We start from the raw sequence: 21,548 nt of genomic DNA, 5'->3' as shown, positions 1-21,548 counted from the left end.
TCTTTTCCTGTTCAGAACCTCCAAGATTCATTTCCAAACTGAGTAGCCTCACTGTCGTAGCTGGCGAGCCCGCTGAGTTACAAGCAGCCATAGAAGGTGCCCAGCCAATTTTTGTCCAGTGGCTGAAAGAGAAAGAAGAAGTGGTTAGAGAAAGTGAAAACATCAGAATTACATTTGTGGAAAATGTTGCAACTCTGCAGTTTGCAAAAGCAGAGCCAGCTAATGCTGGAAAGTATATCTGCCAAATTAAGAACGATGGTGGAACGAGAGAGAACATGGCCACGCTGACTGTCTTAGGTTGGTACAACAGTCCCCTGGTAGAAACTGGTGCCAAGTGCTGGAGTGACTTACAGGCAGAACCTCTTTTTCTGACTTTCTTGTAGATCTGTATCGATCCTCACCTATTTGGAAAGTTTAGTGGAAAGAACTAATTGATCTTTCAAACACTCTTCTATTTCTATGATTCTAACAAAAACTAGCCTTTCATTTTATTGTGTATATACTACCTTTCTTGATGGATTTGCAAATATAATCTTGACTATCTTTTGTTTAAGCATGAAATAATTGGGATCCCAGCAAATGCTGGGAGGAAATTTGTTTCCAAAGTACTAGTTGTTAAAGTTGATAAGAACTTCAATGATCAATGTTTGATAGGAAGACTTAAACTTTCATCTTTGGGAATATTAAATTTCAATTTAATGTTAATTTAGGGATTATCTGGATAACAATTTTGAAAATATTGTCTTTAGCACCTTAAAGTAGTACAAAATTATCAAGTGATTCAAAATAACTGGTAGACCTTGCTCCAAAGAGGTCAAGGACAAATCAATACATGTTGTCTAATGTACACTGTCTGAATTGTTTTTGAGTCAACTAGTATACACACATATACTTCTTAATAATAACTGCCATAATTTTATGACCACTTGCAATTATAGAATCATATTTTAAAGTCAACAGAGAGGTCTAACATAATCGTCTCATTGAAAGAGACCATCTTAGTGAACTTGATGGTAGAAAAGAAGTAAAGATCCCAACTTTGACAGAGAGGTATCACATTGCATTTCAGAACCTGCAGTCATTGTCGAGAAGGCAGGACCAATGACAGTGACAGTAGGAGAAACATGCACTCTGGAGTGTAAGGTGGATGGCACTCCTGAACTCTCCGTCGAATGGTACAAGGATGGGAAGCTGTTGACCAGCAGTCAAAAACACAAATTTAGCTTCTACAACAAAATCTCTTCCTTGAAGATTCTCTCTGTTGAGAGTCAAGATGCAGGCACATACACTTTCCAGGTTCAAAACAATGTTGGAAAAAGCAGCTGCACAGCTGTGGTTGATGTTTCAGGTTAGTTCTGGTATTTTCCTTTGGTTGTTTGCATGCATTCCTGTTACAAGTTTTCTTTCTTTCAAGTTCCTTTATTTTCTTTCAAATCATGATGAGTCTCTTGCCTTTCCTCATGCAGACCGAATGGTTCCTCCCTCCTTCACACGAAGACTAAAAGACACTGGTGGGGTCCTGGGTGCCTCTTGCATCTTGGAATGCAAAGTAGCAGGATCATCGCCTATCTCTGTCGCCTGGTTTCATGAGAAGACTAAGATCGTCAGTGGAGCAAAGTACCAGACCACATTTTCAGATAATGTCTGCACACTGCAGTTGAATTCTCTGGACTCTTCAGATATGGGCGATTACACATGTGTGGCTGCTAATGTTGCTGGGTCCGATGAGTGTCGGGCAGTGTTGACTGTACAAGGTCAGTGTCAACTTTGTAAGGAATTTCTTGCAAATTCCTACCAAATTGACACACATCCCAAAGTGCTCTTATGTGTTCTTCAAAATTGCAATCAAATTCAAACCTTACGAGATCTTTTGTCTCTTACTTTTATGTATAGAACGACCCTCTTTTGTGAAAGAACCTGAACCTTTGGAAGTACTACCAGGCAAAAATGTAACATTCACAAGTGTTATTCGAGGAACCCCGCCATTCAAGGTCGGCTGGTTCAGAGGTGCCAGAGAACTGGTGAAAGGAGATAGGTGCAACATCTACTTTGAAGACACTGTGGCAGAACTGGAGTTATTTAATATTGACATATCTCAGAGTGGGGAATATACCTGCGTGGTTTCCAACAATGCTGGCCAGGCATCCTGCACTACACGTCTCTTTGTAAAAGGTTTGCTCAAATGCATTCATTTGCTCATCCTGTTTTCTGTATGCTGACACTGTTGTGGGGTTTTGTTGTTGTCGTTATGTGTGTGTGTGTGTGTGTTTAACTGCTGTGCTTTGTCACTTGCCAGAACCAGCAACATTTGTGAAGAAATTAAGCGATCACTCTGTAGAACCAGGGAAGTCTATAATTCTGGAGAGCACCTACACTGGAACACTTCCCATCTCAGTCACCTGGAAAAAGGATGGTGTTACCATAACTCCATCTGAACGGTGCAATGTAGTCACAACTGAGAAAACTTGCATCCTGGAAATTCTGAATAGCACAAAAAGAGATGCAGGACACTATTCCTGTGAGGTTGAAAATGAAGCAGGAAGGGATGTTTGCGAAGCTCTGGTTTCTACCTTAGGTGTGTTGTCTTATTCTCTTTCATATGGTTTGTACTCCTCTAAAATAGAGCACTGTCAGTTTGGTTTTCTTTAATTCCATTTTCTGATCATGAGACTTTCATCTTTAGAACCACCTTATTTCGTTACGGAACTGGAACCTCTGGAGGCATCAGTTGGAGATTCAGTTTCTTTGCAATGCCAAGTTGCTGGGACACCAGAGATTACAGTGTCTTGGTACAAGGGAGATACCAAGTTACGGTCAACTCCTGAATACAGGACCTACTTTACAAACAATGTGGCCACACTTGTTTTTAATAAAGTGAATATAAATGATAGCGGAGAGTACACATGTAAAGCAGAAAATAGCATAGGATCTGCTTCTTCCACGACTGTCTTCAGAATTCAAGGTGATGTTATTTTAGACATTAAGAAATTTCTTTTCCTCCCTTATTTTCTCACAATTTCTTGATGAGAAACTAATCACTTCCACTACTAATACCTCAGGTCTTACTTGTCTTCCTACAGAGCGCCAACTGCCACCTTCCTTTGCAAGACAATTAAAGGACATCGAACAAACTGTTGGGTTACCTGTTACGCTCACTTGTCGGCTAAATGGCTCTGCCCCCATCCAAGTGTGCTGGTATAGAGACGGGGTACTTTTAAGAGATGATGAAAATCTACAGACATCATTCGTAGATAATGTGGCAACTCTAAAAATTTTGCAAACTGACTTGAGTCACTCTGGCCAGTATTCTTGCTCAGCCTCCAATCCACTTGGAACAGCATCTTCTAGTGCTAGACTGACAGCCAGAGGTTTGTTCCCAAGTCAACCTTTCTCTTTGCAAACCATGATTTCCTATTTCATTGTCAAGGTAGAAATAGGAAAAAAGCGCCGAAATACACATTGCCTTCTCTCCTTTATCTTCCAGAACCTAAGAAATCTCCCTTCTTTGACATCAAGCCAGTATCAATAGATGTCATTGCTGGAGAGAGTGCTGATTTTGAGTGTCATGTTACTGGTGCCCAACCAATGCGAATCACTTGGTCAAAAGACAACAAGGAGATCCGTCCTGGAGGAAACTATACAATCACATGTGTGGGAAACACTCCTCATCTGAGAATTCTCAAAGTAGGCAAAGGAGACTCTGGCCAATACACTTGTCAAGCCACCAACGATGTTGGCAAAGACATGTGTTCAGCTCAACTCAGTGTGAAAGGTATCTGTCATTGACCAGTGTTTGTTCCTTACTGTTTAAGTAATTGTCTTTGAAAAGTTTCCTTTTTTTTTTTAAATGTTTGAGATGAACTAACCAGATCATATTAGAATTTGAATATTAGCATATTAGCATTGGAGGCAATATTAAACAAAGTTCTGTTTTCTCTCTGTTGTTTCTTCAGTTTGTGTATTCTCAGTATAACCCTGTCAAACAGTATTGTTTCACTGACCTTTGTCAAATGTTGTTTCAACTATCCACTTTCCCTTTTCATTCTTTTATTATGACATTTTGATTCATCTTGCTAAATTTTCATCAAATACATATGTAACATGTATGGTTACATGTAGGTTTTAGCTTACATATCCAGACTAAATCTCTATTAAAATATGATTTAATAAAAAAAGATATTTTACCACAAATATAGAGTATGATCTGAATAATAAGCCAGTTTAAGTATGAACTCATGGCTCTTCAACTACAAAGATAAGCTATTTTAACATTATAAACATTCCTTACTGACCATTTCCTTTGGCTTCATAGAACCTCCAAAATTTGTGAAGAAATTAGAAGCTTCAAAAGTTGCAAAGCAAGGAGAATCCATCCAACTGGAATGTAAAATAAGTGGTTCCCCAGAAATCAAAGTTTCATGGTTCCGAAATGACAGTGAACTCCATGAAAGCTGGAAATACAACATGTCGTTCGTTAATTCTGTGGCACTGCTCACCATCAATGAAGCCAGTGCTGAGGACAGTGGGGACTACATCTGTGAAGCTCATAATGGTGTGGGTCACGCTAGCTGCAGCACGGCACTGACAGTTAAAGGTTAGACCCTCTCGGCTCCCTTCTGCCTTCCTTCCCCTCCAATTTGATTTCCTTCTTAGCAGTGTTATGAGATCCAAAACAAAAAGGTTGCTTGCAACTCTTAAGCTAGTTTTCATGAATTGTCATTTTTTGTGTCAGCCTGTAGTGCCATTAGGTCACCCCAGACACTCTTAATGATCCCACATTTATAGAAAATATTTCTAGATACTAGAAACCTAGAGTCTAGGAATTTTTTTTTTTTAATCTGTTTGGGAAGCAGATGTTCTCACTGTGTATCTTCTTTTCCTCTGGTAGCGCCTCCTGTTTTCATCCAGAAGCCTCCTCCGGTAGGAGCCCTTCAAGGTTCTGATGTGGTCCTTCAGTGTGAACTTTCAGGAACCCCACCATTTGAAGTGGTGTGGGTAAAAGACCGAAAACAAGTTCGAAGCAGCAAGAAATTTAAAATCACTTCCAAAAACTTTGATACCAGTCTTCATATTCTTAATCTCGAAGCTTCAGATGTAGGGGAATATCACTGCAAAGCCACCAATGAGGTGGGAAGTGACACGTGTGTTTGCACCGTCAAGTTCAAAGGTTTGTGTACATGGGTATAAAAATACATACCTCTCCCTTCAGTCTCCTCCTGCTTGACTAATAATTGATATGGTTGCAATTCAATTCTCATTTTTTTCCTCTGACCACAAATTTCTTCCATTAGAACCTCCCCGTTTTGTGAAAAAGCTAAGCGACACCTCCACTCTTATTGGGGATGCTGTTGAGTTACGGGCCGTGGTGGAAGGCTTCCAGCCAATTTCTGTGGTCTGGCTGAAAGATAAAGGTGAAGTCATCAGAGAGAGTGAAAATATTCGGATTTCATTCACTGATAACGTCGCAACCCTCCAATTGGGAAGCCCAGAAGCATCTAATTCTGGAAAATATGTGTGCCAAATCAAAAATGATGCTGGCATGCGAGAGTGCTCAGCAGTCTTGACTGTACTAGGTTAGTAGCAGAGTAGAGTCCATGAAAAAATTAATTGACTTGTGATCATTTTCTGCAAATAGTACTCTTATCCTACAATATGGTGACTTTGTTTCCAATGCAATATGCTTCTTCTTTTAGAACCAGCCAGAATCATAGAGAAGCCAGAACCCATGACTGTCACTACTGGAAATCCTTTTGCATTAGAGTGTGTAGTGGCTGGAACACCAGAACTTACAGCCAAGTGGTTCAAAGATGGAAGAGAATTATCTGCAGACAGCAAACATCACATTACATTTATCAAAAACGTGGCTTCTCTTAAAATCCCTTGCACGGAAATGAGTGACAAAGGGTTATATAGCTTTGAAGTGAAAAACAGTGTTGGCAAAAGCAACTGTACTGTATCTGTCCATGTTTCTGGTGAGTAAAGTGAGATGTTTACAAATATACCACTTTTTCTTGAAGAGGGAAAATAAAGCTTCTCTTTAAATGGAAAACTACCCTTCTCCATGTAGATCGGGTTGTGCCGCCCTCCTTCATCCGCAAACTGAAAGACACCCATGCCACCCTGGGGTCCTCAGCTGTTCTGGAGTGCCGAGTCTCCGGCTCTGCCCCAATTTCAGTAGGCTGGTTTCTGGATGGAAGTGAGATCGTCAGTGGGCCCAAATGCCAATCCAGCTTTTCAGAAAACGTCTGTACTTTGAAACTGAGCTCATTGGAGCCCTCCGACACTGGCACGTACACGTGCGTGGCTGCCAACGTGGCCGGTTCTGATGAATGCTCCGCAGTTCTGACTGTCCAAGGTCAGTGTGAAGGACAGGCACGCTGCATTGCCCCTTCCCCCTCTAACGCCCGCCCAGCCAGGAATTCCTTTGTTTTGTCTTCACTTTTAGTCTTCTCTTTTCTTTAAGGAGCAAACAAAAACTTCTCACTTGAACTTTTTTTTCTCTTCACCTCCCCTACCTCCTGGGATATCTAGAACCACCATCTTTTGAACAAACTCCTGATTCTGTGGAAGTTCTGCCAGGAATGAGCCTGACATTCACCAGTGTCATTAGAGGCACCCCTCCCTTCAAGGTCAAGTGGTTTAAAGGCAGCAGGGAACTGGTGTCGGGGGAGTCTTGCTCCATCTCTCTGGAAGGCTCTGTCACAGAACTGGAGTTGTTTGAGGTAGAGCCACGGCAGAGTGGAGACTATTCTTGCCTTGTTACCAATGATGCTGGCTCCGCTTCTTGCACTGCACATCTTTTTGTGAAAGGTTTGCTCTTTTCTCCAATTCCTGTATCTTTTAGATTTTTTATTAAGTTTGCATTTGAAGGTGTAACTTGCCCTCACATTTCCTCCTTATAGAACCAGCCACTTTTGTGAAAAGACTGGCTGATTTCAGTGTTGAAACAGGAAACCCCATAGTTCTGGAGACCACGTACACTGGCACACCTCCCATCTCAGTGAGTTGGATGAAGAATGAGTTTCCTCTTTCACAGTCTCAGAACTGCAGTATCACCATGACAGAAAAATCTTCCATCCTAGAAATTCTTGACAGCACAGTAGAGGATTATGCACAGTACAGTTGCCTGATAGAAAATGAGGCTGGGCAAGATATTTGTGAAGCTCTGGTATCAGTCTTAGGTGTGTTGACAGTTATCTCTTTTTATTATTACCTTCCTTCTAAAACATCCTCTTTGAGTTAGCATGATTGATTGATTACCATCCTTTGTACCTTAGAACCACCTTATTTTATTGAGCCTCTGGAACATATGGAAGCAGCCCTTGGAGAGCCTACAACTTTACAGTGCAAAGTGGATGGAACCCCAGAAATTAGAATTTCTTGGTACAAAGAGCACACAAAGCTTCGGTCGGCTCCTGCTTATAAAATGCAATTCAAAAATAATGTTGCCTCTTTAGTCATCAACAAAGTAGATCACAGTGACGTGGGAGAGTACACATGCAAGGCGGAGAACAGCGTGGGTGCAGTCGCTTCTTCAGCTGTGCTTGTTATCAAAGGTGACGATGGCTTTGTTTAAAAAGTCTTGCCATGAGTTGACAGATTCATTTTCTTGAAAACATCAACATTTTAATGGGTTGAGATATGTTAGAGATGTATGCTCTCTTGTCAATAAGGATTATCTGTAACTTCTTTACAGAACGCAAACTTCCACCTTCCTTTGCAAGAAAACTGAAGGATGTTCATGAGACTCTTGGTTTCCCTGTTGCGTTTGAATGTCGCATCAATGGCTCAGAACCTCTTCAAGTGTCTTGGTACAAGGATGGGGTACTTTTGAAAGATGATTCTAATCTGCAAACATCTTTTATTCATAATGTAGCAACTCTTCAGATTTTGCAAACTGACCAGAGTCATGTTGGTCAATACAATTGCTCAGCTTCCAATCCTCTTGGGACTGCTTCATCCAGTGCCAAGCTCATTCTCTCAGGTGAGTAGTACACCATACTCTCCTCTTTATTACAAAGCAGCTTCACTGCTTCTGGCCACCAAAGGGCTGGTATCATTCGATTTTTACTCCATGTTTGGGAACATGGAAACTGAAATCGCCATGTTGGTCTTCATTCTTTTCAGAGCATGAAGTGCCTCCTTTCTTTGATCTAAAGCCTGTATCAGTAGATCTTGCTCTTGGAGAAAGTGGTTCTTTTAAATGTCATGTCACTGGGACTGCACCAATCAAAATCACCTGGGCCAAAGATAACAGAGAGATTCGCCCTGGAGGCAACTATAAGATGACTTTGATTGAAAATACTGCCACTCTGACTGTTCTCAAAGTAACCAAAGGCGATGCTGGGCAGTATACCTGCTATGCGAGCAACGTTGCTGGAAAAGACTCTTGTTCTGCTCAGCTGGGTGTACAAGGTACTTGTCAGAGTGCAGTACCAAAGTCTCTTATATTTTCAATGTCTTAAGATATAGGAGGGTGGGTATGCTTCAGAACTGTGTATAGGAGGGTGGGTATGCTTCAGAACTATGTTTAGTACCATGGCCTGATGATTAGAAATTATCAAATGGGACATGGAGGTGTAGCTCAGTGGTAGAGTACTGCCTAGCATGTGTAAGACTCTGGATTTAATCCCTAGTTGTGAAACTAAAAAAAAAAAAAAAAGGATCAAATAGCTCAAGGGCCTTCCAAATAAGGACCAATTTTTAAAATATAAAAGTGGAAAAAATATGAACTAAAAATTTCAAAGTCTATAAATAAAGACTAGGGAGACAATGAATAAAAATGTTTCAGAGAATTGCAAGAAAATTCAAGTTCGAAAGAAATTATCAGAGACAAAAAGAAGAAATTTATCTCAAATGATTTATTTTCCACAGTACTTACTGAATGAGTGGATATTTTCCCCCTCCAAGGCATAACTCAGCCCCAAACTCTCAAGCCCTTCCAAAAGAATCCAGATTAATTATAAGGTCAACTTCTTTTCCTCCACTAGCTCTGCTTCATTAATAGTGGAGTCAGGGAGCTGAGGAGTAAGCACATCAGTATCTGATATTATGGATATTATGGATATCAGATACTGATGTGATCTTTCATGGCAGCTGTTGTCAGAGATTAAATACTTTGTGGACTGCTGGTCTAATCCATTAGAGCATTTTTAAGGGATTGTGTGTGTGTGTGTGTGTGTGTGTGTGGTCGTAGTTTATAAATACCTTGAAATTAAAATAGAATTAGATTTAGCAGCCCATTTGCTTTATGACATATACCAAATCACTTTTACCTCCCTAAGCCCGAATATTTAGCTTCAGTTAATAAAGAAAGCATTGATCTCACCCACTTCAAAAGGAAATTAAGAGGGTGGAAGAAGTATCTATTTAAGGCCCATAAGAGATAATAGTACCTTAAAAGTATTAAGATATCTGACCCATTTTGCTCTGACTCTTCTTGGTATATAACTGACATCTTTGCAGCCTTGGGAAGTACACAGTCTTCCACCAGTCACACACCGGAGAGCCATCGAACTCCCTAAGCCCCTCAGAGAGCTTCCATGCTATTGCCTCTGGTCTTGGCACTAGAGAAGTGCTCCTTTGCCAGAAAGAGAATCGCACAATCCAGAGTACTGTCTTTCCCTCCTTGCTTAATACTTGAGTTGGGTATATATACCAAAAATACATGTTGTTCTATTTTAGGGATTTTTCTACTTAAGTTTCACTTAACTATTCTTCCTTGAACTGCACTAAGTGAATTTGTTTTCTGGAGCTAAGGACTTTTCTGATAGAGTTGACTTTTTCACCTCATCTTGAATCATATCTGTCTTTTCCATCCCTTACCCTGTGTTTTTCCTCTTGGTTCCATAGAACCACCCAGGTTCATTAAGAAGCTAGAACCTTCACGAGTTGTGAAACAGGATGAATACACAAGATATGAGTGCAAGATAGGCGGATCTCCGGAAATCAGAGTTTTATGGTATAAAGATGAGACTGAAATTCAAGAGAGTAGTAAGTTCAGAATGTCATTCATCGACTCGGTGGCCGTGCTGGAAATGCACAGCCTGAGCGTGGAGGACAGCGGGGACTACACGTGCGAGGCCCACAACGCCGCAGGCAGTGCCAGCAGCAGCACTTCCTTAAAAGTTAAAGGTCAGGCCTTCCTCCCCCGTGGCAGTGTTGCCCTCCGCCTCCCCTCCTGTAGGCTTCTTTATTCTCTGTTTAACTCTTCATCTGTATTTTAAAATTGTTCAACGATACAACAAGACATGGGAAGTGATGCCTTTTCTTTCTCTGATAAATTGGAAAATTGATCCTCACCATTAACTATATTCTTACAGAATACCTCCTAATCTTCCCTTTCTTCCTATTTTAGAACCACCTGTTTTCCGGAAGAAGCCTCATCCTGTTGAGACACTTAAAGGAGCTGATGTTCACCTTGAATGTGAGCTTCGGGGCACTCCCCCATTCCAAGTTTCTTGGCATAAAGACAAAAGAGAACTTAGGAGTGGCAAGAAGTACAAGATCATGTCTGAAAACTTCCTCACGAGTATCCACATCCTGAATGTGGATGCTGCAGACGTTGGGGAGTATCAGTGCAAAGCCACAAACGACGTGGGGAGTGACACTTGTGTTGGCTCTGTCACTCTGAAAGGTTAGATGAGCTCCATTCTCCTTCTAATTTTAACACTGTGCTGCCCGCCTTAGTCTTGCCTCATTATTTGATGACTCACAGTCCATTCTTCTTTTCCCTTTCTAAATCCTTCTCTGTAGTCTGCTTCCTTTCCCTAAATCATGCCAAATGTCCTTTTGAACAAATTTTCCCAATAACTTTCAACTGGATTTAGAAATCTAGATTAGATATTTCATTTCTTTTTCTACTTAACACAAACTCCATGATGTCCTTGGTTCCATCCACCAAGAACACCTCTTATTTGAGGAATAGAAATAATGCATTATCACAAGTTTGAGTTCTGGTATTCATAATTTGAGGGAAATGCTATCAGTCCCACATGTTTTAAAACCCTGGATTGCTTCTTTTTTCACTAGCACCACCAAGATTTGTGAAGAAGCTCAGTGACATTTCTACCATCATTGGTGAGGAAGTCCAGCTGCAGACGACTATTGAAGGCGCCGAGCCAATTTCAGTGGTGTGGTTCAAAGACAAGGGGGAAATTGTGAGAGAGAGTGACAACATTTGGATTTCTTACTCAGAAAACATTGCAACACTACAGTTTTCAAGAGTAGAACCAGCCAATGCTGGGAAATACACCTGTCAGATCAAAAATGACGCTGGAATGCAGGAGTGCTTCGCCACGCTCTCCGTCCTCGGTTAGTACGAATAGGATGTTCTTCCAAGGCACACACGCATGAGGACCTGTGTTTTCTTTCATTTCTTCAATTTGATTTCAAAATCTGATGTAATTTCCATCTCGTTTCAGAACCTGCAGCAATTGTGGAAAAGCCAGAATCCATAAAAGTTACCACTGGAGACACCTGTACCTTGGAGTGTACAGTCACTGGCACACCTGAACTCAGTACTAAATGGTTTAAGGATGGAAAAGAGCTGACAAGTGACAGCAAATATAAAATAAGTTTCTTTAACAAAGTATCTGGCCTTAAGATAATCAATGTGGCACCCAGTGACAGTGGGGTATACAGCTTTGAAGTGCAAAACCCTGTTGGCAAAGATAGCTGCACAGCCTCAGTTCAAGTTTCAGGTTGGTTGGGCTTTTCACTCATCATCATAATAATGCAGTTTCTGCTTTTTATATGTCTACTTGGAAAGCTCCATCTTATATGGCATAACATGAGTCTGACATCTTTTGATCAGAGGTAGTAGACCTATAGAGTTCGAAGACAACTGTGTTCAAAGTTACATCCCTTTCTTTTGGAAGAATTTCCAAAAGGATGTTAGGAGTAAAATCTAACCCTGTATTAGGTGAAAGTACTTTTCTACTATCAGTTATGCTCAGGTAATTAACCCCAAGATAACTCAAAACCATAACAAAAAAGACCAAAACCCTTAGCAAGTCAACTGACACATCGCGCTCATTGATTCCCCAGGCTTTTGACTGTGATATCCCACAAGCAATTCTTTAATATTCTTGCAAAGGAGCCAAATGGATCTAGGGATTTTCCATCAATGATTTCTTTTTAAGTCGTTTCATATCTGATATCCCTTATTCATTGGCTTTTTCTTTTTACCACATTCAGATCGCATTATTCCTCCTTCATTCACAAGAAAATTGAAAGAGACAAATGGTCTATCAGGCTCCTCAGTTGTAATGGAGTGCAAAGTCTATGGATCGCCCCCCATCTCTGTCTCCTGGTTCCACGAAGGAAATGAGATCAGCAGTGGAAGAAAATACCAGACCACCCTGACAGATAACACTTGTGCTTTAACTGTGAACATGCTGGAAGAATCTGATGCTGGCGACTACACATGTATAGCTACAAATGTGGCTGGTTCTGATGAATGTAGTGCTCCTTTGACTGTGAGAGGTCTGTTTAAAATATAGTGAAATAGAATCACATTTCCTAAATTGTTGAGGATTTTTATCACCACAATTCACAGATATTGAACTTTTTCTGATTTGTGCTCTTGTGTTTAGAACCACCGTCTTTTGTTCAGAAACCTGAATCCATGGATGTCTTAACTGGAACCAATGTAACTTTCACGAGCATCGTAAAAGGAACTCCACCTTTCAGTGTTAGCTGGTTCAAGGGCAGCAGCGAACTAGTACCAGGGCCCAGATGCAATGTGTCTTTGGCAGATTCAGTGGCTGAACTGGAGTTGTTTGACGTAGAGACATCCCAAAGTGGAGAATATACTTGCGTAGTTAGTAACGAAGCTGGCAGAACTTCTTGTACAACACATCTCTTTGTAAAAGGTATGTCTGCTAGTCCATGTTTAGACAATTAACATACATATATAGTGATTAGATATCTGTATCTGTGTTTGATTTCATATTTTCAATGTTTACCCTAGCCCCAGCCAAATTTGTGAAGAGGCTTAATGATTACAGCATAGAAAAAGGAAAACCCCTAATCCTAGAGGGGACATTCACTGGAACTCCTCCCGTTTCGGTGACATGGAAGAAAAATGGCGTAAATGTAACTCCTTCCCAGAGGTGTAATATAACCACAACTGAAAAGTCGGCAATCCTGGAAATTCTAAGCAGCACAGTAGAGGATGCAGGACAATACAACTGCTACATAGAGAATGCTTCTGGAAAAGATTCCTGCTCAGCACAAATTTTGATACTAGGTTTGTCATGATTGTACATTCATATCTTTGTCTACAAGCAATGATTCTGACATGCCCCCATCATGATGGATTATCTCTCTTGGTTGCAGAACCACCATATTTTGTGAGGCAGTTGGAGCCTGTTAAGGTGACTGTTGGAGACTCTGCCTCTTTACAATGCCAACTTGCTGGAACCCCTGAAATTGGAGTATCCTGGTATAAAGGAGATACGAAACTGAGATCCACCACCACCTACAAAATGCATTTTAGGAACAATGTGGCCACACTGGTTTTCAACCAGGTTGATGCTAATGACAGTGGAGAATATATCTGCAGAGCTGAAAACAGTGTGGGAGAAGTTTCATCATCAACTTTCCTTACTGTTCAAGGTGATGACAATGTTTAAAGTAAACAAACTTGTGCTTCTTCTAAACAAGATTCAAAGTCTGGTGAGGGCCACCTTTTTAGGAAGACCCAAATGCAAAATTTTCTGCATAAGTAATATTATCTATGGTTAGAAGTTTTTTCTTTCCTATATCCTTTACAGAGAGAGATGACTAAATCTTCAGTTGGAAGGATCATGCATTCATTATCTTGTATAATTAAATCTCTAAGGAAAATAAGTGACCATGTATTTTAAAATTCCACCTCATGAGTCTCATTGAAATTGTTAGAAGGTAGTCTTAAAAAGTAGGAGGCTCTGCTGCATGTCCAGAGATACACCTTAAGCCAATAAATTACTCTATTGGCTTACAGATATTTTTGTACCTTGTACTGCACAAACTTGCTTCAAAAGTTTACCTGCCTTTCTCCATCTCTAAGTTTATTCAAGAACTGTTAATACTTTCTGACATTTTAATAGAAATTCCATATGTATTTTTGAGAAGAGTATTTAGTAAATTTAAAACGTCCATGAGTATTCATTGCTTTAAATTCTGTTCCTGCAGAGCAAAAACTTCCACCATCATTTTCTCGACAATTGAGAGATGTGCAAGAAACAATTGGATTGCCAGTTGTTTTTGAATGTGCCATAAATGGATCAGAACCTATCTCAGTGTCTTGGTATAAAGATGGCAAGCCACTGAAAGACAGCTCAAATGTACAAACATCATTTTTAGATAAAGTAGCCACTCTCAATATTTTTAAAACAGATAGGAGCCTTGCAGGCCAGTATTCTTGCACAGCTACGAATCCTATAGGATCTGCTTCTTCTAGTGCCAGACTCATCCTTACAGGTTTGTGGATTTTTAAATTTCTGTTTCCATAGTTGAAATTTTTGCAATCTGATACAAAGTTGGGGAGAAAACTGTGATTTCTGTCAACTGGGATGTGTCAGGTCCTAGAGCCTGAAACCTTGTTTTCATGTTCTCATAGAGGGGAAGAACCCACCCTTCTTTGACATCCCCCTGGCCCCTGTGGATGCTGTGGTGGGAGAAAGTGCTGACTTTGAGTGCCATGTCACTGGAACACAACCCATAAAGGTCAGCTGGGCCAAAGACAACAGAGAGATAAGAAGTGGCGGGAACTACCAGATCAGTTACCTGGAAAACAGTGCTCACCTGACAATCCTCAAAGTGGACAAAGGAGACTCTGGACAATATACCTGCTATGCTGTGAATGAAGTGGGAAAAGACTCCAGTACAGCTCAGCTTAATATAAAAGGTATCATTTATTTTGCAGGTGGTTCAACAAAGGGTAATCATTTTAATTTAGAGTGGAGTCTTAAATCACAGGTTTTATTTTGATAGATGCAAGATAGGGCAACATTTTTAAACAAATGACATGAACATGTTTAAGAAAAAATAAGTTCCTCTGGAGAAAAAGTAATCTTTTAAAGCTGTATTTTTCTAAAATATTGTGTGTCTTACCTACCCTAAGATCACCCTCTTTTCATAAATTTCTAATTTTATAAAAGACCATAAATTATTTTCATTATCTGGAAGCAGAAATGCTTAATTACACACACTGGTATGCCCTTTATTTCAATGGTTAGCCTGGATTTTTAACTAAAAACAGAACTTCCCTTTTCTTGAAAAGTTTAAACGTAACCTGCTTCCATATTCTATTTCATTTGTCTTTTTGGTTTCTTATAGAGCGGCTAATCCCACCAAGTTTCACTAAAAAACTCTCAGAGACAATAGAAGAAACAGAAGGGAATTCATTCAAACTTGAGGGACGAGTGGCTGGTTCCCAGCCTATCAGTGTGGCTTGGTACAAAAATAATATAGAGATCCATCCAACTTCTAACTGTGAGATAACATTCAAGAACAACATACTATTGCTGCAAGTCAAAAAGGCAGGCATGGCCGATGCTGGTTTGTACACATGCAAAGTATCCAACGATGCGGGCTCCGCTCTGTGTACATCTTCAATTGTCATCAAAGGTGAGTGACCATCATAGCCCAGCCAGTTGTCTTTTTCTTCAGTGCCCAGGAGATACCCATGTGCATTTCTTCTGACATCTTGACTAAGTGTAATAGATAAAAATATACATTATTTAACCATATTATACTCTTCTCATAAATGTTTACTTTTAAAAAATCTATAATTTAATTGTGTGGCTCCTGCAAATAGGCATCATTTAATGACTAGATTAAAATCTTAACTTTCTAAATCATATTGCAAGATTCTCTCAAGGAGTTAGAAGTCAAAGCCTACTTTAAAATGTCTACACAAGTGACATGTATTTTTATGAAGCACATTTGTTTCAAAAAATGTTTGGGTTTATCACAAATGAATGTGCTAGCTTTGCTTACTATGAGTTGTATTCTGAAAACATTCCCTGAGTATATTTCTAAAGACTTACTGTTTAATATCTGTTGCCCAAAGCTTTTGGCCTGTTAAGTAAATATTAATTGCAGAAAAAAAGATAAAAATTGCTCAGAAAGATGGGTGGAAACATATTGCATATCATTATAAAAATGTATTTAAATACACAGTCATCGTTTGAGGCAAAGAAATACACCATATTATTTGAGATCTTTGTCTGATTTTCAGACCATAATGGCTTTATGAATCATGGTACAGATTCATCAAAATCACTTTACAAACTAACTTCCTAGCACAGCTTCAAATTAATTAACCAGTTCTGATGATCTGCTTGGTCATCTCAGAACATATAGATAATGGGTTAATATTATAAATAGGCTAATATCACTAATAGGCTAATATTACTGAGTTTCCTTAAAATTCAAATTTGATCACTCATTTGATAGAATGAAAATGCAATACATGCAGTAAAATGAAAACCATATTCTTAGCAATAGTTTCTATTCATGATAGTTTTGGCATTAAGTAGATAAATGCATTTCTATAGAATTCTGAGGTTTAGAATTTTTCTTAAAGGGTAAGTTCTAGAGGTTGTAATATTCATAAATGTGAACATTGGTCTTATTCTTATATGTATATAGGTCTCCAAATCATTGAATAAAACTATAACCCAACACCAAGTTGTACTTCTTACCAGGTTGCTCATGTTTTCATCCTTGGTCTTCAGTTGAACACTGAGCTTCAACTCACAAATCCTTTGGACTGGATTTAGATTTTAAATGCAACTGTAGCCACATTTAATAGCTAAGAACGAACAGAGAAAATCACATTTTAAGATTTGGGCTTATGGATGACTCAAAAGTTGCCTTTCTTTTCCATAGAATAGCAATCACTGCTGCTCCAGACTAGCAGAATTGCCAAGTACACTCTGAGATTTTAGGGTTCAGCAAAAATGCAGGTGTAAGCAGGTTTGAGAGAATCAAAATGGTGCCATGTGATGCAAAGGTTGACAGTAACTGCCTCTCCGTATTTACAGTGCTTAATCAGGATACAGATGCTTGGGCGATTTCTGGGCAGCATGGCATCTGTTCTTTGCTTATTTGTAAACTTTTATCATTAAAAAAAATAAAAGTACACCATGTTAACCACTACATCCAGAGAGGAGTAACCCATGACACATATATTCATTCCACTCCAGCAACCCCAGCTACCTGTTGGAGGAAAAATTCTTAGGTTCTTTGCTTGTTTCTTTTATGGAATTTAGCACTCTTTTGCCTTTATGTTCTTCATGTTCATCATGAAAATACCTTTTCAATTCCAGAACCTAAGAAGCCACCTGTGTTTGATCAGCACCTTACTCCAGTAACAGCGAGCGAAGGAGAATTTGTGCAACTCAGCTGTCATGTTCGGGGATCTGAGCCAATTCGGATCCAGTGGTTGAAGGCTGGCAGGGAAATGAAGCCTTCAGACAGATGCAGCTTCAGTTTTGCTAGTGGGACAGCTGTGCTGGAACTCAAGAATGTAGTTAAAGCAGATTCGGGAGATTATGTGTGCAAAGCTTCCAATGTGGCCGGAAGTGACACTTCCAAATCAAAAGTAACCATTAAAGGTACAGATACCTCCAAAGTATTATGCAGTTCAAGCCAACCACTTTTCTTGTTTATTTGCTGATTATAACTTAAATCAGAATACAGTTAGACTTTTAGAAATATTAGTTATTGATCATCTGCAATTGGTAGCCTTCTGATTATAACAGAAGTATTAGGTAATTTAATGGAAATAATATCAGTACAAATTCTTTGAAATTACCCCAAGTGTACACACCCTACTTCTTGAACCTCTTTTCAGCATATCCACAAGAGTGTAATTAGTAAAGTTCCAAAAATGATGCTATACAGATGTGATACAAAGTAGTTTGATGTCATAGTCCTACAGGAAATCTATAAAATAAAACCATGCCTAGGAATACAAGATTTGATCTACTAATATGATTATAGTCCTGTCTGCAATAGCTGTCACTGGAATAAATGTCTGTGAAATTGCTTCATCTTCTGTAACCCCTTAGCATATATGAAAGTCTTGTAGTACATATTTTTGACATGGCTAAACCTCTAATGCTTATTTTACATAGGAGAATATTTATTCCAATTTTAAGGGAGTTGTAATAACAAAATATGTAAACATGTTTTTTCAGAAAAACCAGCTGCAGCCCCAGCAGCTAAGAAGGCAGCAGTAGATGGAAAGCTCTTTTTCGTATCAGAACCTCAGAGTATCAGAGTTGTTGAAAGTAAGTGCTTCATGAAAAGTACATCTTCATCTACCTTGTACCTTTTACTATCAATTTCATTTCGGAACCAATTGGGGATAATTAAATGCCTTCATAAATTTGTTTTTGTTATTCCTTAGAAACCACTGCAACATTCATTGCAAAAGTGGGAGGCGATCCAATCCCAAATGTTAAATGGACAAAAGGGAAGTGGAGACAGCTGAACCAAGGAGGTCGCGTTTTTATCCACCAAAAAGGCGATGAGGCAAAATTGGAGATTAGAGATACCACAAAAACTGATTCTGGACTCTATCGATGCGTTGCATTTAATAAACATGGTGAAATTGAAAGTAATGTTAACCTACAGGTGGATGAAAGGAAGAAACAGGAGAAGATTGAAGGTGATCTTAGAGCAATGCTGAAAAAGTAAGTCCAATCCTTAGAAATTATTTATCTACAAAGGAATCTCTCAAAAAGCATGGATCATCGACTTCAAGGTTGAGGTTACTGAGGCATTTTAACAGAAACAGAGAAAAACAAATACACAGCATTTGGATGGAAGTTAGTGGTTTGTGAGAATCTATTCCTGAATTATGAGAAAGTTTTAAGAATGAGGTACATTTTAAAGTTTTTAAACCAAAGAAAATGGCCTATAGAGAAGTCCAAGTATTTTATGTGTCTAAGTGTGAAATTTTTGTTTCTATTCATGATTTCTTATGCTACAAATGATTTTTCTAGCTCAGTTGTTTTAAATACTTTTCAAATTTACCAATAATTTCAATACAATTTATGTTTGAACATAATTATTGAACTAATCAGCACCCAATTTCCACACATCTTTTCCGTGATGTATTATGTTTACCTTTTATTAATTTTTTCCATTGCCGTTATTATTTTTCTTTATATTTTAATTCTTTAGATAGGTGATGGTTAAAAAGTTCACATAAATACTTCTGCTATTCTTTTGTTTCTTAAAATCTTTGTTCACATTTCTATGCTTCGTAACAACAGTCCTATCTTAAGCCACTCCATTTCTGATCCCACGTTTTTTAATTATTTCAGTAATCATGCTAAAAAGTGATCTTTCTTGAAGGAAGATATAGAAATTTTCCTTTTCAAAGGAAAAGCAATAACGTTCATATTCTTTGAATGATGATAGACAATTCAAACAATAGAAGACAAGTGATTTGATTTTTGTTTCTTATTTCATTTAGGACTCCAATCTTAAAGAAAGGACCTGGAGAGGAAGAGGAAATTGATATCATGGAACTTCTCAAAAATGTAGATCCTAAAGAATATGAAAAATATGCTCGCATGTATGGAATCACTGACTTCCGAGGTCTCCTTCAAGCCTTTGAACTACTGAAACAAAGTCAGGAAGAAGAGACACATAGATTGGTATGACCCTTTCTTTCTTTGTAGCATCTTCCTGAAAAATCCACATTAAAAATAACTAACATATCCCCTTTGAATTATCAGAAACCTACTATATATTATTACATAATCCTACTCTATTATTTTAATATAGAACCCTATATTAGATTATTTAATATAGCCTAAAGAGCATCAAGAATGGAAGTCAAACATAGTCATGAATTCTGTAATTTAAATTTTGTTTCAAAGGTAATACTTTTTTTTTCCTCTTCAGGAAATCGAGGAAATAGAGAAGTCAGAGAAGGAAGAAAAGGAATTTGAGGAACTTGTATCATTTATTCAGCAAAGATTGACCCAGACAGAGGTAAAATGAACTATGCTAATAATAGAGTATACAAATTATTCTTGGGAATGATAACAGAAGTGACTAACCCATTTTAATTCTTTATTCTCCTAGCCTGTCACTTTGATCAAGGATATTGAAAATCAGACAGTTTTGAAAGATAATGATGCTATCTTTGAAATTGATATTAAGATTAATTATCCAGAAATCAAGCTGTCCTGGTACAAAGGGACTGAAAAACTGGAACCCAGTGATAAATTTGAAATAACCATTGATGGTGACCGACATATGCTCAGAGTCAAGAACTGTCAACTTAAAGATCAGGGCAATTACAGACTGGTCTGTGGTCCACATATTGCAAGTGCCAAACTGACTGTCATTGGTGAGTTAGAAAAGAACTATAAATACAAAGGGGGATGAAGGGAAAGGAGGGGGGACTTGAATAGGAAAGACAGAAGAATGAATCAGACACAACTTTCTTATTCTTATACATGAATAAACCAGTGAAACTCCACATCATGTTCAACCACAAGAATGGGATTATAATTAGAATAAGTTATACTTCTTGTATGTATAATATGTCAAAATACATTATACTGTCATGTATATCTAAAAAGAACAAATTTTTTAAAGAAGAAAAATAGTGTAGACCAGTGAAGGATAGAAAGCAAAGGCTTCTTAAATTCCAGATCTCTAGTTAATTATAATTTATAATTCATATGGCTTTCTCTCACTTTTGGAATGGGGAAATTTTCATTGAAACTTTCTACCTTTTATTTGAAAGAATAATAAAACTTTTGAATTTCCTTAAAAAAATAAAATGTCAATCTGCATTGCTTAAAAAAAAAAAGAGAGAAAGAACAGAGATATAAAGAATTAGTGTTGAGCACATCTGCATGTGATATTGAACATAATGCATATTGTATCAAAAACAGAGCCTGCTTGGGAACGGCATCTTCAGGATGTTACTTTGAAAGAAGGCCAGACTTGCACCATGACGTGCCAATTTTCTGTGCCAAATGTAAAATCCGAATGGTTCAAAAATGGCAGACTCCTTAAACCTCAAGGTAGAGTTAAAACAGAAGTGGAACACAAAGTCCATAAACTGACCATTGCAGACGTTCGAGCGGAAGACCAGGGTCAGTATGCCTGCAAACATGGCGACCTTGAAACATCAGCAGAGCTCAGCATTGAAGGTGGGTGGAAGATTGTGGAAGGAGTTACTGCGTGTGGCCCTAGGGCAGTAGCAAACTTGGCAGGTCTCCTGCTGCCCTGCCATCAGACATACCTCATAGGGCTGTCTGTCCTAATTTCCCTACTGAATATATTCAGACTGTCGACTTCGATCTCAAAATTCATACAAATCAAAAGGGAAAGATGCTGACCAGTGCTGGTTCCTTTTCATGTTTCTTTTAGACTACAAGCAAATTTTATTCTAGACTGAGATATGACTTGCAAAGGTTATTTCTGTTTAAAGTCTAAATTCCATAATTTTCATATCAATGATTCTGATTCCTAGAAAGAAATCTTGGAGAGGACAAGATGTCCTGACTATGAATCTGGCT

The 21,548-nt window shown here is 38.6% G+C and overlaps 1 protein-coding gene across 1 annotated transcript in view; it reads left to right on the top strand.

Moving 5' to 3' along the window:
• Positions 1-21,548, top strand: part of TTN (titin) — a 265,677-nt gene that overhangs the window by 79,496 nt on the left and 164,633 nt on the right. The window contains exons 69-104 of the mRNA XM_079130304.1: positions 16-297; positions 1,070-1,348; positions 1,467-1,754; positions 1,894-2,172; positions 2,297-2,575; positions 2,684-2,962; positions 3,081-3,368; positions 3,485-3,772; positions 4,313-4,594; positions 4,889-5,167; positions 5,292-5,573; positions 5,694-5,972; positions 6,068-6,355; positions 6,532-6,810; positions 6,903-7,181; positions 7,278-7,556; positions 7,697-7,984; positions 8,128-8,415; positions 9,853-10,134; positions 10,358-10,636; positions 11,032-11,313; positions 11,424-11,702; positions 12,199-12,486; positions 12,597-12,875; positions 12,974-13,252; positions 13,342-13,620; positions 14,179-14,466; positions 14,606-14,893; positions 15,325-15,615; positions 17,322-17,609; positions 18,195-18,287; positions 18,407-18,692; positions 19,481-19,664; positions 19,915-20,004; positions 20,098-20,365; positions 20,919-21,179. Of these exons, the coding sequence (XP_078986430.1) occupies positions 16-297; positions 1,070-1,348; positions 1,467-1,754; positions 1,894-2,172; positions 2,297-2,575; positions 2,684-2,962; positions 3,081-3,368; positions 3,485-3,772; positions 4,313-4,594; positions 4,889-5,167; positions 5,292-5,573; positions 5,694-5,972; positions 6,068-6,355; positions 6,532-6,810; positions 6,903-7,181; positions 7,278-7,556; positions 7,697-7,984; positions 8,128-8,415; positions 9,853-10,134; positions 10,358-10,636; positions 11,032-11,313; positions 11,424-11,702; positions 12,199-12,486; positions 12,597-12,875; positions 12,974-13,252; positions 13,342-13,620; positions 14,179-14,466; positions 14,606-14,893; positions 15,325-15,615; positions 17,322-17,609; positions 18,195-18,287; positions 18,407-18,692; positions 19,481-19,664; positions 19,915-20,004; positions 20,098-20,365; positions 20,919-21,179 (9,669 nt within the window). The remainder of the gene's footprint in view (positions 1-15; positions 298-1,069; positions 1,349-1,466; positions 1,755-1,893; positions 2,173-2,296; positions 2,576-2,683; positions 2,963-3,080; positions 3,369-3,484; positions 3,773-4,312; positions 4,595-4,888; positions 5,168-5,291; positions 5,574-5,693; positions 5,973-6,067; positions 6,356-6,531; positions 6,811-6,902; positions 7,182-7,277; positions 7,557-7,696; positions 7,985-8,127; positions 8,416-9,852; positions 10,135-10,357; positions 10,637-11,031; positions 11,314-11,423; positions 11,703-12,198; positions 12,487-12,596; positions 12,876-12,973; positions 13,253-13,341; positions 13,621-14,178; positions 14,467-14,605; positions 14,894-15,324; positions 15,616-17,321; positions 17,610-18,194; positions 18,288-18,406; positions 18,693-19,480; positions 19,665-19,914; positions 20,005-20,097; positions 20,366-20,918; positions 21,180-21,548) is intronic.

This window comes from Sciurus vulgaris (genome assembly GCF_902686455.1).
Source record: "Sciurus vulgaris genome assembly, chromosome: 3".
NCBI lineage: Eukaryota > Metazoa > Chordata > Mammalia > Rodentia > Sciuridae > Sciurus > Sciurus vulgaris.
The sequence above is the reverse complement of the archived record's forward strand: the minus strand, read 5'-3'. Positions and strand labels throughout refer to the sequence as shown.